Raw genomic sequence first — 14,775 nt, 5'->3', positions numbered from 1 at the left:
TTTAAACCTGATTCTACGTCTCACCAGAAGAGAGAAGGGAGAGGGTGAAGTGGCCTCTTGTCAATAAGCCTGTGATGGTTGTGCCAACACTGTTATGGACTTTCTGAATGCAATCTGTTTGCTGTTTAACTGTTAATACAGATGTTGGCGTAGTCCAACTTTGTGTTTGGCCCACTGAGGATGTGCATGTGTTGCCTTATTTGAAGGACACAGTTGTCACTGCACTGATTTTAATGTTCATAGCAAAGTCATGAACCAGGAGTTCACCTGAAAAACGACCCCTTGCCTGTGGTTGCAAGTATATCTCTCAGGCTACCAGCAGCACTGCTTCAGTTCTGTTACTATGGCAAAATCCTGACTTGTAGACATCTGTATTTAATTGCTCCTCAATAGGAACAAGAAAACTGCCTCTAGTGTTTTTAATTGACTAAGGAGAGTGGTGATGTGGCAGTTATTTACAAAATTGTTAAGGGTTCAAAAGATGGTTTATTGAGAAGAGGTAGAAGGGTAGCAGTCTTGAAGGCTTTACTGATGGAGCCATTGTTTAGGAAGGAGTGATGACTGCAGCCACAAGTATGGTTTTAAATTCAGGTCTTTCTTTATCTTCAAATGCGCTAATTTGATTATCAGGGTTCTCAAAAGGAAGAGGGCATTGGTAAACGGCGTTCTTGTTCAGCAGTTGTTGGTCCAAAGGCAGCAATGATGGTTGGCGCCAAGATTCAGACGTTGAGATTGGTGTTTGTTGACCTGGACACATCTATCTGGGTGGCAGGTCCACAAAAACATGTTCAAACCAGAGGGGGTTAAGTGGAGAATCTGCTGAACCTCAGCTTGTAGAACATCTGGATGGGCCATAGTATCATCTGGGTTTTAGTCATCAAGACTTATAGAGTTTGATTACAATTAGATCATTTTAGGTGCGAAAATACATTTCTGTTTAGAGTGAGACCTGTAGAAAGTGGGCTTCCAAAAAGAGTAGATAGTTTGCAGTATTACGTCAATTTTGGGTCTGGAGTCAAGGATAGATTTGCCGGCCATAAGTGCATTGATAAAATTTACACGTTAATATACAGCATGGTAGAGTGTGGCTTAGGGATTTGAACATGCGAGAGCTTGTCATTCATTGCAGCTGGGTCTTTCTTGCAACAAGTGAATTGAAGTGTAGTTGGGAGTCATTGTGGAGCTTTAGGAATTCAGCATATGAGAGCAAGTTGGGGGACAAACCTTTAAAGCGCATGTTCTAAGGCCATTATTGAATGTTAGGGTCAGGATTGTAGCTAGTGAGGTGTAAAAATGCCACTTCTGTCTGTCTAATTTTGATTTAAGTGGGAAGCATCCATTACGTAAACAAAACAAAAAAAGAAGTATTTATGGATGACACTTCTAGGCTTAACTGCTTGTAATCTGCCTTCTCATATATGGCACACCTTCATTTTGTAACAGGAGACCTACAGACTACAAAAGCTGAAAACCATGGATGATAAGAATCTGTCTTGGAGAATATTGGAGGTCAACAGAAAGAATAATCACATAGATAAACTGGTGGAGGAGTAAGGTGTCAGGAAGAAAGATTGTGCCAGGAATAGGTTATCGTTCTTGTGATTTACGAATATGTGCTATGTGGTAGAAAGAAGACTCTATAATGGAATGTTCTTGGTCGACCACATAGACTTGAAAATATCTCTTTAAAAACACAGCAAGATCTACCTTCAACCTAATCTGGATGACCCTGAATAATTTCCTAAAGGATACTTAATCTGCAATTCTGCAACTAACTCGAGGCCCCTCCCCCTATCATATTTCTACCAACCCCCTCCTCTAGCACGCAGCTCATCAATACTCTTCTCAGCTACATAGTTATTCATATACGCATAAAGATGCTTTTTTACTTTTGAACCTCTTTTCTTTTGCTCATGGCCCTTTGACATAATCGCAAGTCCCTAGGTTTTTCTGTTTCTTTTGAATTATCATTGACATGTTAAACTAAAACTCTACATTTGAGAGAGTCCAGAGCAGTCAAATAGTGGAGCAGTCCAAGGATGTATGAAAGCAAAGATGTTTATTTTGTGTTCTAACAGTTAACAGTGACAATGTCTGTGTTAAAAAAACTGTAAAGGGGGAGTGGTAATCATGGAAAAGATGGAAGTTGTTTAGATAAGCCAAAGGTTAGGAGGATGGTCTGCCATTTCAAATGGTGTCCTGAGGGAGAGTAAATGGGTGATGTGCCAATGGTTGCTCAGTCCTGCTCGGCTAGATGTTAGGGTGCTGTTGATTGAGTGGAATGAGGGCAAAAGAATCTGCGATAAGGTCCTTTGATTATATGTGTATATCAATGTATTTGTAAATTGCACAAACTCCAGCAAATGTTTCATGACACAAACTAAATTAATCAAGGCTGAAATTACCACATTTTGGTGATAAAGGGATGGATAATATTGCCACACTGTGCAATGCCTTCCAGTGAGGTCAGTCTAATGAAGAGGCGGGCTTTGAAGGTCAAGATGTGTACTGTTTCTGGGATTTTCAGGGTGAAAAAAAAGTCAACCATAATTAGCTGGAGAGTGTGGTCAGTGTTGAGTCTGATTCTGCCTAAGTTGTCTAACTGACCCACACAACAAAAGCAGTTGCTATTGAATTGGCTCTGAATAAATTGTTAATGATAACTGATTTAAGAAAATGCTTCTGTAGGTCATGAAAATTTACCAAAGGCAGAGGTATAAAGGTGCATGTATATTCTGAACAAAATGAGGACGGCAACAATACAAAATAAATTTAGACTGTGCATCAATACAGAAAATATGCCTTTGGCAATTATTCACAGTACGCTTGACAAACTATGAAAAACAACAGTACAATATATTTTAAACAAAATTAAATTAAATGATTTTATATGATGGGAAAACCATAGCAAATTTGAAGTTAACCAACGAACAGTTGTTAAATCCATAAAAACAAAAGGAAGAGAAACTAAGGTGCAAACGGAGACACTCTTGGAATTATTGTCATAAACTACAGCAGCATGAAGGACAGTGATGTCTTGTTATGATTTCTAGCCACAGGCTACTGATGAAAATTACATTTCCCGGCAGAACTGCTAAAACTATCACCTTTGTAATTAGCGGAATATCCTTTTAATAATTCTGATTCCAATGAAAGTCGCCAGCAGCTAAATTCTTGCATTAAAAATGCAAAACAATTGCTTCCAAAGTGCTTGTGAAATGCTTTTATGAATGTGCCACTAATAGTTTCAGTTTTCAAAACTGGTTGAACAGGTTCATTTTTATGTTCAAATGTTAATACAATTGTCACTGTTGCACCTTAATCACTCCCCTACCCAAAGCTTACCAAAATATAAATCATGAAAAAGACAAATCTGTGCACTTGTCAAAGAAATAAAATCAAGTGGCGCTCAAACGTAAAATGGCAGAAAAACAAAAGAATTAAAGATGAAATCGAGATAGAGTTAAAGAGAAAATGATATCCCCATTCTGTGCCAATGCGGACATCTGGCAGTCAGCAGATTTCTAATTACCTTTTTACGCCATAAGCCATATTAAGCAAATTGTCCAGCCTGAAAAAGAGAAGGAGGGTCTCTGGGTTAATGTCTCACAGATGGCAAGATTACTCAACGGAACTATCAACAAAAATGTACCATTTCAACAGAAGAAATATTTCAACAACACTCGGCATCAACGTTAGGACCATCAGTCTGTACAGTGCCGCAAAGGTCTCTCTCTCAGTTTTAAAAGGCGTTTTGTCCACCATACCCATATTAAGATTTAAAACAACCCACATAATCAGCCCTTCTTTGTGCAAAGATATTCCCTTCTAATCAATAGGTGGAAAATTGCTTCGGAGCTAAAATATTTAATCAGAAATCAAGAATTGTCAACTTTAAATGACTATAGAAAGAAAGGTTTAATCACTCCCAGGTTACAGAAATCAGATTTATTGTCTATGAACTCTTGGCTTGATTGCACATAATTTATTATGTAAGGGAAAGCAGGCTTTCTGTGTCCCTTTAAAGGAGACACACAGTAAAAGACTTCATTGTAGGTTTTCCAATCCTACCAGACATTATCAAACAAAAGGACCTTCTAGAACCATTAATGCTTGTCATTGTTGAAAAAAGTAACACTGGGTAAGAACACTAGGGGGCAGATCTACAAGAAAGTGCCGTAGCGCGGCACCGTAAGCCCTTTGGCTGCGCCACGCTGACGCACTTTCAGAGCACAGGAATGCGACATATCTACAATGATGCTCTCCTCTGTGTGGGCACACAAACAGCTGCCATGCGCCGGCGCAAGCACCCATGCACCATGGTACAAGGATGCCTGCCTCGTGGGGAGATTGTTTTTGTGAAGGAAGGGGCACCTTCCTGCACAAAAACAATCACTACAGGCATTTTCCTCATTCAATGTGTGCTGTAGAATGCAGCACGCATTGAAAGAGGAAAAAACAAGGAGAAATTAAAACATTTCTCCTCGTTGCCTGGCTACGTCACCCCTAGGGTGGCGTAGCAAACTGAAGCATTTCCAGGTTTACGATTTCTCGAAATCTGGACATGTGTCTGGTTCCATGGGTGTTGCGTGGGAACACCCACAGCAACACCCATGGAACGCCCCTTTCACGCAAAGTGCTGCGTGTAAAGGGGCCGTATTTACAAGGACAGGAAAAGCCACGTAGGGTGGGTTTTCCTGTCCTTGTAAATATGGGGCAAAGAAATGCGCTGCCAGTGTGTCAAAGAAAGTGACGTATTGGCAGCGCAACAGGCTTGTAATCTGCCCCTAGATTTATTTATTTTCACTGGAGGGTCCCTTTGTCCTACTGGTATAGCACTAGTTATATCAACTGGTGTTAAAGGGGCGCTAAAACCTTGCTGAATCACGGCATTGTGATTCCCTACGGAAGGTGCTTTACTTTTTAGATCCCAGTGCTCAGATAGTGGCCTTCACGATGTCCGCAGTAGAGCACCACCACATATCACTGAGTGAATGCACATGGACGTCGTTTGGGGGTAGTCAGGGGTCGCAGCTGCGACCTCTAGCTTGCTTCCTGCTACTCCCGGCACTTCCTGTGCGACCCCTAGCCTCAGGGGAAGCAAACGTTTTGCCCCCCTCTGAGGCTAGGGGTCGCACAGGAAGTGCCGGGAGTAGAAGGGAGCAAGCTAGATGACGCAGCTGCGACCCCTGACGACCCCAAATGACGTCCATGTAAATGCACCCTGCAAATTTTAACCTCTGCATTGTATAATAAGCCTGCAACCGATGACAGCAAGGTATACGCGTATATGCAGTGGGGCGGGCCACATTTGCTTTGCAGAAAATCATGAGCTGCAGCAGTTCCCATGCTGTACAGACAAGAGTTCCAACCCAACTTTTGCGCATGCCTGAAGGACTCACCGGATGCAGTCATCAACTGTTAAAGCACCTCCTTCTCATGGGACAGCCCTCACTGGGTGGAGGAAAGCTGCTGTCACCGACTGTCAAAGGATCTCCTCCACGTGAGACGGGTCTCATTGGGTGGAGGATGCAAGAAGGGGCTGACTCTCAAAGCATCGCTTCCACAAGACATCCTCGAGGCACTTTTGCAGCCTTCAGGTCTCCCTGTCAATGCTGGAGGCACGTGCTTCTGTAGGGCATTGAGACGGGTCTCATTGGGTGGAGGGTGCAAGAAGGGACTGACTCTCGAAGCATCGCTTCCACAAGACACCCTCGAGGCACTTTTGCAGCCTTCAGGTCTCCCTGTCAATGCTGGAGGCACGTGCTTCTGGTAGAGCATTCTGCGACTACGGTCCGACCCAGTATGTAGTGTCTGCAAAACAACCCTGCACCCCTTACTTAATCTGGACTCTTTTTACAGAACACATGTCGATTCCCTACAGTCAATGTTTCAGGCCATACCTTCAAGCCTGCAGTATCTGGAATACAAAACATGTGAGGTTGTCTCATCCTGTTTGCAAAGGTTGGAAGAGCAGAAATTGAAGTAAGTGTCTGTCTATTATCACAGAGTGGCTCAATAAGGCACTTAGGGAAAACTCACTGTACACATTTCCAACAGCCCTGAAATTCCCTGGAAACTATTCTTGCTCGCTGGATGAAAGGTGAGGCGAGCACTAAAAGAGCATCGTAAAACTATTTTCTACTAAAAAAAAAAGTTTTTTCATTCCATCTTGTGCTTTGCTCAAAATTACGGATTTTTTTAATGCCACCGCTGGAGTTATGACCTATATAAAACAGAAGCAACAGTATAGCATTCAGCCAATCAGATGGAATTTTTGGAAGGACGCCACTGAAATAAATCAAATGTAAGTGGAGTCAATTTACCCCCTGGCTTAGGTGCGCACATAGAAACAGCGACATTAATAATATTCATAATTTATGTTGTATACCCTGAGTAATTGGTTGATAGATGGGTTGGTGTTTCTGTTTCCCAGCTCAGTGGCGTTCCTTTTAGTGATCTCAAAAGGATGCTGTCCTAAGCCACCCCGGAACTAAAGTTGTGACAGAAATCTACCTCACTGGTTTCCAAGTGCAGCTAGGTGGTAAAGATCCGGCTGGAGAATGCCTGTAAAGTAACCCTAGACCTTAAGGCGTCCACACACAAATCTGGTGATGTGCAATGGTTTCTAAACCTGGGCAGATGCAAAGATGATGCTTTGTGTGCATGTATTTAGACCACCATCGTGCAGGAGCAAACCTTACAGTGGAGCCTGCAATTGTTTAGCACATTTTCTTCTATCCCACTTTGAACTTGGGTCAATAAACAATCAGGGAAGGATTCTCCAATACTCTGCTGATCAAATTTCCATAACCCTCAATATGTGGTACTCTCCTCTCCTTGGCCAGGCAGTGCAGCACACTAAAAACAGCACTGCACTGGGAGTCTTTGCTGACTTCCCGCTCTGGTGGCTAACGCAGCAGTGCCGCCCTCTTTCAAGGCTATCTTTGAGCTTCAATGCACCCTGTGGGACTTTGCACAAAGGGAGCTCCAAAGGCTCATTCTACATGTCAGCTTTTAAGAGTTCCACGACAGAATCTGGTAAACTACACTTTTGCAAGTAGGTCTATAGAACCCATCCATGTTATATTTGGGCTTAAAGCCTTTCTGCATCTCCCCTACCCCACGAAGATGGCTCCTTGGCATTGTGCATAGCCAGCGTCTCTACAGAGTCTCCGCTGGGGGAAAAGAGACGTCTTTGCTTGGGTTCAAAGGGGAGTAGGGATCTCTTCCGCTAAGAGTACCGGTGATAGATAATTCCAGAGGTTATCAAAGGACGGAAAGCGTCCGACCTCCCATCCTCGCTCTCATATTACGTACGATAATTATAATACTCCATTATGCCATACATCTGTGGCAGGAAAACTTGTGCTGAGGGCCCCAAGCACTGTATTGTGTGATAAAATATCATTTTTATTTGTAAATGTCAAAACTGCAACTTTTTCATGTCAAAGTGAGATGCTCAGTCAAGGGTGCCTTGATAAAAATGTGGACAATTAGTAGCAGTAACACTACTCACTCTAATCAAAATTATTATCTTAGCTTGAATTCTCGTTTTCAGAATGAATTAACCATTAAAAAAATCATATAGCAAAATACAACTACACCTGAGGGCAATAACGTGAGTTTCTACTGCAAAACCAATGCTGGTGCTGTCAAACACCTGCACAAGTAACAAGTCCTGCTTCTCTGAAAGACATATTATATGTTGTATAAAATAGCTCCTGCCATACATTATAAAGATATTGCAAGTCACTGAGGAGTTCTGCAACCATGTAGAGAAAAATGGGGTGAAGGCTAAGTTTCTTATAAGGTAATGGAACTCTGAGGTTACTTGCAATATCCTTTTAATGTATGACAGATGGTATTATATTCCTTATAATATGTGGCACACCATCGCCTTGCCCATAAATTGCTTAAATACTTGGGAGTCTTGCTTTCCATGTTCATTACAGACAAGAACAAAAGCAGAATCTGTACTAAGAAATTAAACACACCAAAAAGCAGTTAGTAATTTGAATGTAAGTCACGTAAAAAATATGCTGTGGCTCAGAATGTGTAGGAACAAGCATATAAAGAGTCTGTCTTTCCACCAATAACCTACAGGGGGAAAACATGATGCCACATATATCTCCTTTAGTTAATTTCTGAAGAACAGATCAAAAGGTCTAGCCTGTTCTTGTTTCCCTAGTTTAAACTGTGGCTGTAATTGTGCTATGATATCTGCCTTTCGCCCTTGCAGATGCCTGTGGCAGCAGGCATTTTGATGCCAGAACCCAACTATAATAAGTTTTTACAGTTGAGCAGATATGCCATTTCGTTATTACAGGTGACTAGAGAGGTCACAATTCGACTGTAACAAGGAAAGTTGAGACTGGCTATTATACAGGAGTTGTAGGCTCCCATGTATCATATATGTATACAGCACACCCGTCTCTGGTTCTTACCTGAATCTTTGGGCCTGGTGGTGCAGCGGGCCGGGGTAGCGTCTGTTGGGAGATTGGTACAGCTGCGAGAGGAGCGCTTGACTTGTTTTCTGGCTGGGGTTGTTGGCAAACTTCACAGTAATTGGTTCTGTAGCACCACTAGGCTTCTGACCATTAAGTCCCTTTATGGCTTCTTCTGCTTCTATCCTCTTATCAAAACGGATGAATCCCACTCCCCGCGACACACCTGGGGATGGGAGGAAAGACACCTTTAGCACAGTTCCAAGAATGTACAACAGAGTCTGCAAAACACGAACGGCGGTCAATGGTGGTTTAAGGTCCAGCTGTAGTAGCATAGATTGGAAAAAAGGGGCTACTCTCGAACAGTATCACTTCACTGAAGGATAGGAGGCACATAAGCTAAAGTGATGGGAATATTCTTTTTTTCCCAAAACGTTGAAGTTGTGCACAGTTTTAATCTAGTTTTTTTTGTCAAAGTCTGAAATAGATACTTTAACCCCTTGCATGCTGATGACGGCCCCCGTCCGTCAAGCACCGCGGTGCTCGTGTGCTGATGACGGCTGGGAGCCGTCATGAACTCGCCCACTCGCGATTTTGCCGCACAGGTGAAGAATCGCGGCCGCATGCAAGGGGTTAAAGAACACAAATATAAGCTGATATATTTATAATTGTACTGCAACATGTGAATTGATGTTCTAATTATCAGAACACGTAAAATTGTTTATCACAAATAATGTTTTTTGAAGGTATGGGTTGCAACCCAATTTTGTGCATTTCACAAATCGTTTTGGACAGTAGTCCAACCATGGCTATGGAAACCTATGTTTATACAGTAACGCAAATGCATCTTCCGTAGTACTTGAATGTACAGTACCACAATCGTGTTAGACGTGTACATAACGAAACGTGTGCACACAGGACCACAATTCCTATCTGTAAAATAACAGATGCATCAATGGCAACTCTACTGCAAGTGATCCAATATTGTGGAGTGAAACAAAACAGTTCTGTGCACAGAAATACAAATGTAATTACTGTCAAAAGTGTGCTCAGTAACACACTGTTTCAACAGCAATAATTGTGTGCACAGTAACAGAAGTGATGCCGCCTTGTTACACAAGAATTGTCGCAGAAATATGGGTTTACCGTTTGTGTTAATGAGCGAAAAGTGCAACTGCACAATTTGTATCCGTCCAAAATAAGAGGAAAGACAACAAAATGCACACATATTTTACAACGAACAAATACACATGCAGGAGTTCGATTATAGGTGATTATGAAAAATATGTTTTAAAAGGTTTAAAAGACCTTACACCGCTGGGTGTTTTTCATGCTTGTAAGTGCAATCCCAAAGTATGTCCCTGTGCACATGTGCACTTGTGCCTTTGTGGGGTCAAGTGTGTGTGCTAACATGCTTCAGCACCACAGTAGCATTACATGCTACAATTCCTTAAAATGCTAAAATCTGAGAGGAGGCAAAGATTATTAGACAAAAATGGTGGTGAGGACATTGAACAATTAAAACATTTCTTGCTGTGGACATTTTAATACTATCCCTGGAATCTTTTATAAGGTTCTCTGCTTCATTAAAGGAGCAGCTTGTGGTGAGTGGGAGGGTTAACAACTAGCTCATATTTCTTAGATTTGACCTTTCTTTGGGATTTGCCATTACCTACAAAAAGGCTATAAACAGAATAAAACAGCTGGGTTGCAAGGATGCCTAAATCATTCTCTCCTTGCCAAGCTGTGCAGCGAGTGCCGCCTTCGCCTTTACCTTCCACGCAGAGGAGAGTAAGTGCATGAGCGCCTGAAGCAATGAGCCTCCCTTGGGGGAGAAGCTCCCCCAAACATCTGCCGGTAGCCTGAAGCCGAATACGCTGCCCGCAGGTAGCACCCTGGGAGACGACTTGCGCAGTACATCCGGCCTGTTGTGCTACGAAAAATGAAGATGCCTCTGAGCAGGCCACTTAAATAATTATACTGATGCCCGAACAGCTCAAGCTGCTGACACTGCTACACGGGGTCCACCTAATGAGGACATGTCCAATGGAACATGTCTTGGGGAAACTTCATATGATCGCGTACTTGTCTCACTGCAACAGTTTAGAGGTTGGCAGGAAAAAATAAAAGCAAGGATGAAGTGCAGGTGACATTTATACAGAGGTGGGTCTAGTGTGCATGCAGCCACTGGCCTCAATGTATGTAGATATGATAGTTTCTGGTACACACAACAAGGTGGTGCTATTCCCCCATGTAGCCATTAGGGGTCACTAGGCATTGTTATGTTATGTTATGTTATATATGTTACATTTGATTTCTATAGCGCACGGCTACTCCATTGGAGTGTCCCGGCGCTTTATATTGGCAGCTCATAAAAAGAAAAACATAACAGATAAAAACATTCATTAACAGCAGAGTGACACATACTAAAGGGTAGAAAGCCAGGTTTTAAGGCCCTTCCTAAAAGATTAAGTTGTAAGGTGCATTACGTGCACCTTACAATTAAAACAAGTTCTCAGCCCCACTCTGCAGTGGCAGCTCTGGCAGGGCACGAGAGAGAGTGGGGTGATGTCTCTGAGGGATACTACAACAGGTACCCCTTCCCATCCTTTAAAAGCTACAGCCAGAGCTCAGCAATGCTTGGCTTTCCAATTAGGTTTCAAAGCTAGAAAGAGATAATATCAGGGTTTAATCATGAGATATTACAAGAAACAAACATCAAACCGTCTAACCTGTAACTTGATCGACCAGAATTCGTGAGGTGATGATGCGTCCATATTGTGAAAATAACTGCTCCAGTTCCTTCTGGGTCATTGTTTTTGGAAGGCCGCTGACGTATAGGTTAGCATCCCGGATTGAGGCTGAGCTGGGACGAGCATAAGATACCTGGGGGAATGAAAAAGAGAGAGTCACTCTTTAGACACCCAGAAAATTCTCAAAATCACCAACAGGGCAGATATATTGTCTCAGCTCTAAGGATTTGCAATTGTTTAATGAATGTATAAAATTACACTTTTGATGAAATTTTTCCTTTTGTAACTATGCATTTTTATCCTCCCCATATTCACGTCAAATATTTAGCAGAGTATGCATGTTATTATGCAGTGGTACTGCTCAGCTATAGATGCCCAGAATTGAACGCACCTCATAAGGGCACATTACCGCATAACTAGCCTTGGCAGCCTAGGAAGGATGCGATACACATACAATATGGTCTGCAACAAACAGAAACTATGTAAGTGTGAATGTAGCAATCACCACAGAGGAAGAAAAATGAACATGCTAGTTATTGACCTTCTGTGTATATTATAGTGACATGGAACACACAAAAAACCTTCGGGTCCGGAATCGTTCAAAGCGAGTGTGTGTGTGTGGAGTCGTCTACGTAAAAGCGGAGGGAGGAAGCACTTTTTAGGACGTTTCCCTCACACACCAGGGGCGCAACAAGCACCACATTTCGGGAGGTGGTGCGGAGAGAGGGCTAATATTTCCAGCAATGTGTCCTTGTAACTGGTGCACACACAAAAGTGCCTCAGTACCTTCGGGTGGAGTTCGAGCTGTATAAAACTGCAAAAGAACAAAGCCTGAGGTTACTTTTCAGAAAATGCATTCTCTCACTGTGGCAGCAAAAGCAATTTTCAACTTTAAGGAATAGTCAGAGTGGAGATTAAGGGCTCTAGGAATGGGTGAAAAAACACAACAAAGCCTCGTTATCAAGTAAATGGTCTTTCAAAGACCTGTGAAATGCTCGGGTGCAGCTGCGATGAGACGCCAGACCAGCCAGCCCACAGCTGCTCAAGAACTGTCTGCGTGTGTGGGGCAGCTGTCTCCGCCCAGTTTGACACACGCGACACGGGGGATGTTGGGGGAGGGGGAGGTGGCTGAAGCCCTATGGGCGTTGAGAGCCTGATTGACACAGCAATCTGTAATGAAACAATGTTCACTATTTCACAGTCTTCTGGCGCTTTGTGGTCTCAGCACCTGGTCAACGCTGTCTCAGTGGAGGGAGCTCATAAGAGGGGGTTCGGTCTACGGGCCTTCCACCACAACTTGTATCTTTGTATTCTTAATCATGGATTGCTGATGGACTCCTGCAGCAATGTATCCCTGTTAACCTTTTACAGGTCCTCTTGAGGAGACCATGTGCTATGGCTCTTGTTCTTCTGTCTGTCCCCCTGACATGTACCTGCCGTTTGTGGTTTATGTCCTTGCTTACTACACGGGGTTCTTACCTAACAATAGACGACCAAAGAACTCCATCCCTACCCCACTGGGTCTGTGGGTGGATTGTGGTGTATATGCCACCTAGTTCTATTTAGCCACTGTGTTTCCCAACCTTTTGTTTGGCTCATTTGCACCTTAGATTCTAGGAGTTGCTGGATGCCTAGGTTTGAGGTTTGTGCTCCAAGATGGTCTTCTTGCTCTTGACAGCAACTAGGAATTGCTCAAAATGTCCCCAAGGAGGGGGCTCCGCAAGTTTCCCGAACACTGGACACTACTACTTCATCTTGAAATAAGAAGCCAATTAATGACTATAAAACCGAATTTCTGCTTTACATACCACTTAGGTACTCTTTTAATGGCATTCCAGAATTTTAGGTTGATTCTTCTGTCCTAGCTCATCCAGATAGATGGGCTGTCTAGTCTTGCAAATGAATACCAAGCTGGCCCCAATGCATCTTTTTTGGTATAATAATAACAAATCTAACTGTGATCAAAACAATTTCCTTTCAGTAGAACACTCAATAAAAAGAAAAAGTGAGCAGGGATGATGTAGGTATCATGAATAGGCATAACTTTAAGACAATTCTACAGTAGAGAGATTGACTGTCCTTTAACATTCCAGAAACTAGTGCACTGAATTGAGAACATGAAGGTGATCAATTGTTTTTTATGTCCAAGGATACGTTTTAGATATACAAACAATAATCTATTGGTCAGAAGCTGAAGACTGGCTATTATCTGTTTCTAAGGCCATAAATGACATCCCTGAACTATCTTAGGCTTCTGCACTGCATCCTGGTCTTATTGGATGAGGGTTGCTACCACCAGACTCTAGCTCTTCACTGGCTGTGTGACTGCCTCTTATTCTCAACACTTATTCTAACCCATACTGCTAACCTAACGAGGCTTCTAGGTGGTGGTAGGCAGTGCTTTAAAAACAAATGCGTAGGATTCAAAATAAAATAAAAAGCATGATTAACTTTGAGGTCTTGAGGAATTAAGGTAAAAAAAGGCCATTCAAGAGCGTTCTTTTCATGAAAAAAGAATATGATATATAGAATAAACCGTAAGGCTGTCAGAAAACGCGCTTGCACAACTGGTGTGGCAAGAAGCTTGGGGAGACACATCAGTCAAGGATGCAACAATTTTGAGATATGTCCCGTACCCTGTTTCGGTAACAAGCCAGAGCTTCTAACGAGCACTGAGCGGGCGACCGCAACAGTAGAGGCTTATGGGGCATGGAAGTGCGTGTGGCAGGGTGAGGGCGGTGTGTACCCTGTTCCTACCTGTCTCTTCTTTCTACTGCTTTCCACTGTCCCACATATGTAATATATAAAAAAAAAGCAACTTTCTTTGGACACATTAAATGGGAGTCTGTTCGGTTTGTTATTTTGCAAAACTGCCCTATTAGCCTTCATCTCCAAGCTTTTACCTGCGAGTTACCTACTTTTTAAAGCTGAGGGACAGATTTTTGATGACTACTTCCCTTGCTCCCAATTTCAGAATCCAGTGCTTGGTACAACAGTGTTATGAGGGCTTTGGAAAGTGCTGTTCCTATCAGAAAAAAAGTGAACAGTAAGGAACAGATTACGATTTTGGTCAGAAAGCTTTCTCCTGACAGTCGGGACCTCCTCGACCGAGTCGAAACGCTTGCAACGGACTCAGTCGGTTTACAATCTGACCTATCAATTACAATTTTCGAGGACGGTTTCTAAACCGCACGGATTTCCGAATTGGTTCCGACCGGCTCTCGGAGAATCCGTGTCGGTCGAACTCGCATCATACAGCTTTCTAGACTGTGTTTCCGATATAGCGATTACGATGTTGGTTTCCAACAACCTTTCCGAGTCGGCCTGTCCGACACAAAAAGGCTGTCGGAAAGTGACTTTGAGGTCCCTAGCAGGGCCCCTTCATCCTGCGAACTCCGGATGGGGAATAAGGGGGTACCTAAGGGATTCCCCTGTAAAAGCCTGCACTGTGTGGCAGGCACCATGGGGTGCCTGCCACAGGGTGCAGGGTTTTCGGCACAGCCCCCATTTCCCCATAGGAGTCTGTGCTGTTGGGCGTAACACAGGTTCCTATAGGAGTAAATGGGAACCCGATC

At 43.0% G+C, this 14,775-nt stretch overlaps 1 protein-coding gene across 5 annotated transcripts in view; it reads right to left on the bottom strand.

The window, feature by feature from the left end:
- ELAVL4 (ELAV like RNA binding protein 4) overlaps positions 1–14,775 on the bottom strand; it is a 161,390-nt gene that overhangs the window by 3,165 nt on the left and 143,450 nt on the right. For all 5 annotated transcript variants that reach the window (XM_086952408.1, XM_086952407.1, XM_086952411.1 and 2 more), the window contains 3 exons: positions 11,180–11,333; positions 8,448–8,673; positions 3,533–3,571 (listed from right to left, as the gene is read on the bottom strand). In XM_086952408.1, the coding sequence (XP_086808534.1) occupies positions 3,533–3,571; positions 8,448–8,673; positions 11,180–11,333 (419 nt within the window). The remainder of the gene's footprint in view (positions 1–3,532; positions 3,572–8,447; positions 8,674–11,179; positions 11,334–14,775) is intronic.

This window comes from Lissotriton vulgaris, chromosome 1_1 (genome assembly GCF_964263255.1).
Source record: "Lissotriton vulgaris chromosome 1_1, aLisVul1.2, whole genome shotgun sequence".
Classification (NCBI taxonomy): domain Eukaryota; kingdom Metazoa; phylum Chordata; class Amphibia; order Caudata; family Salamandridae; genus Lissotriton; species Lissotriton vulgaris.
This window is presented reverse-complemented; position numbering and strand designations above follow the sequence as displayed.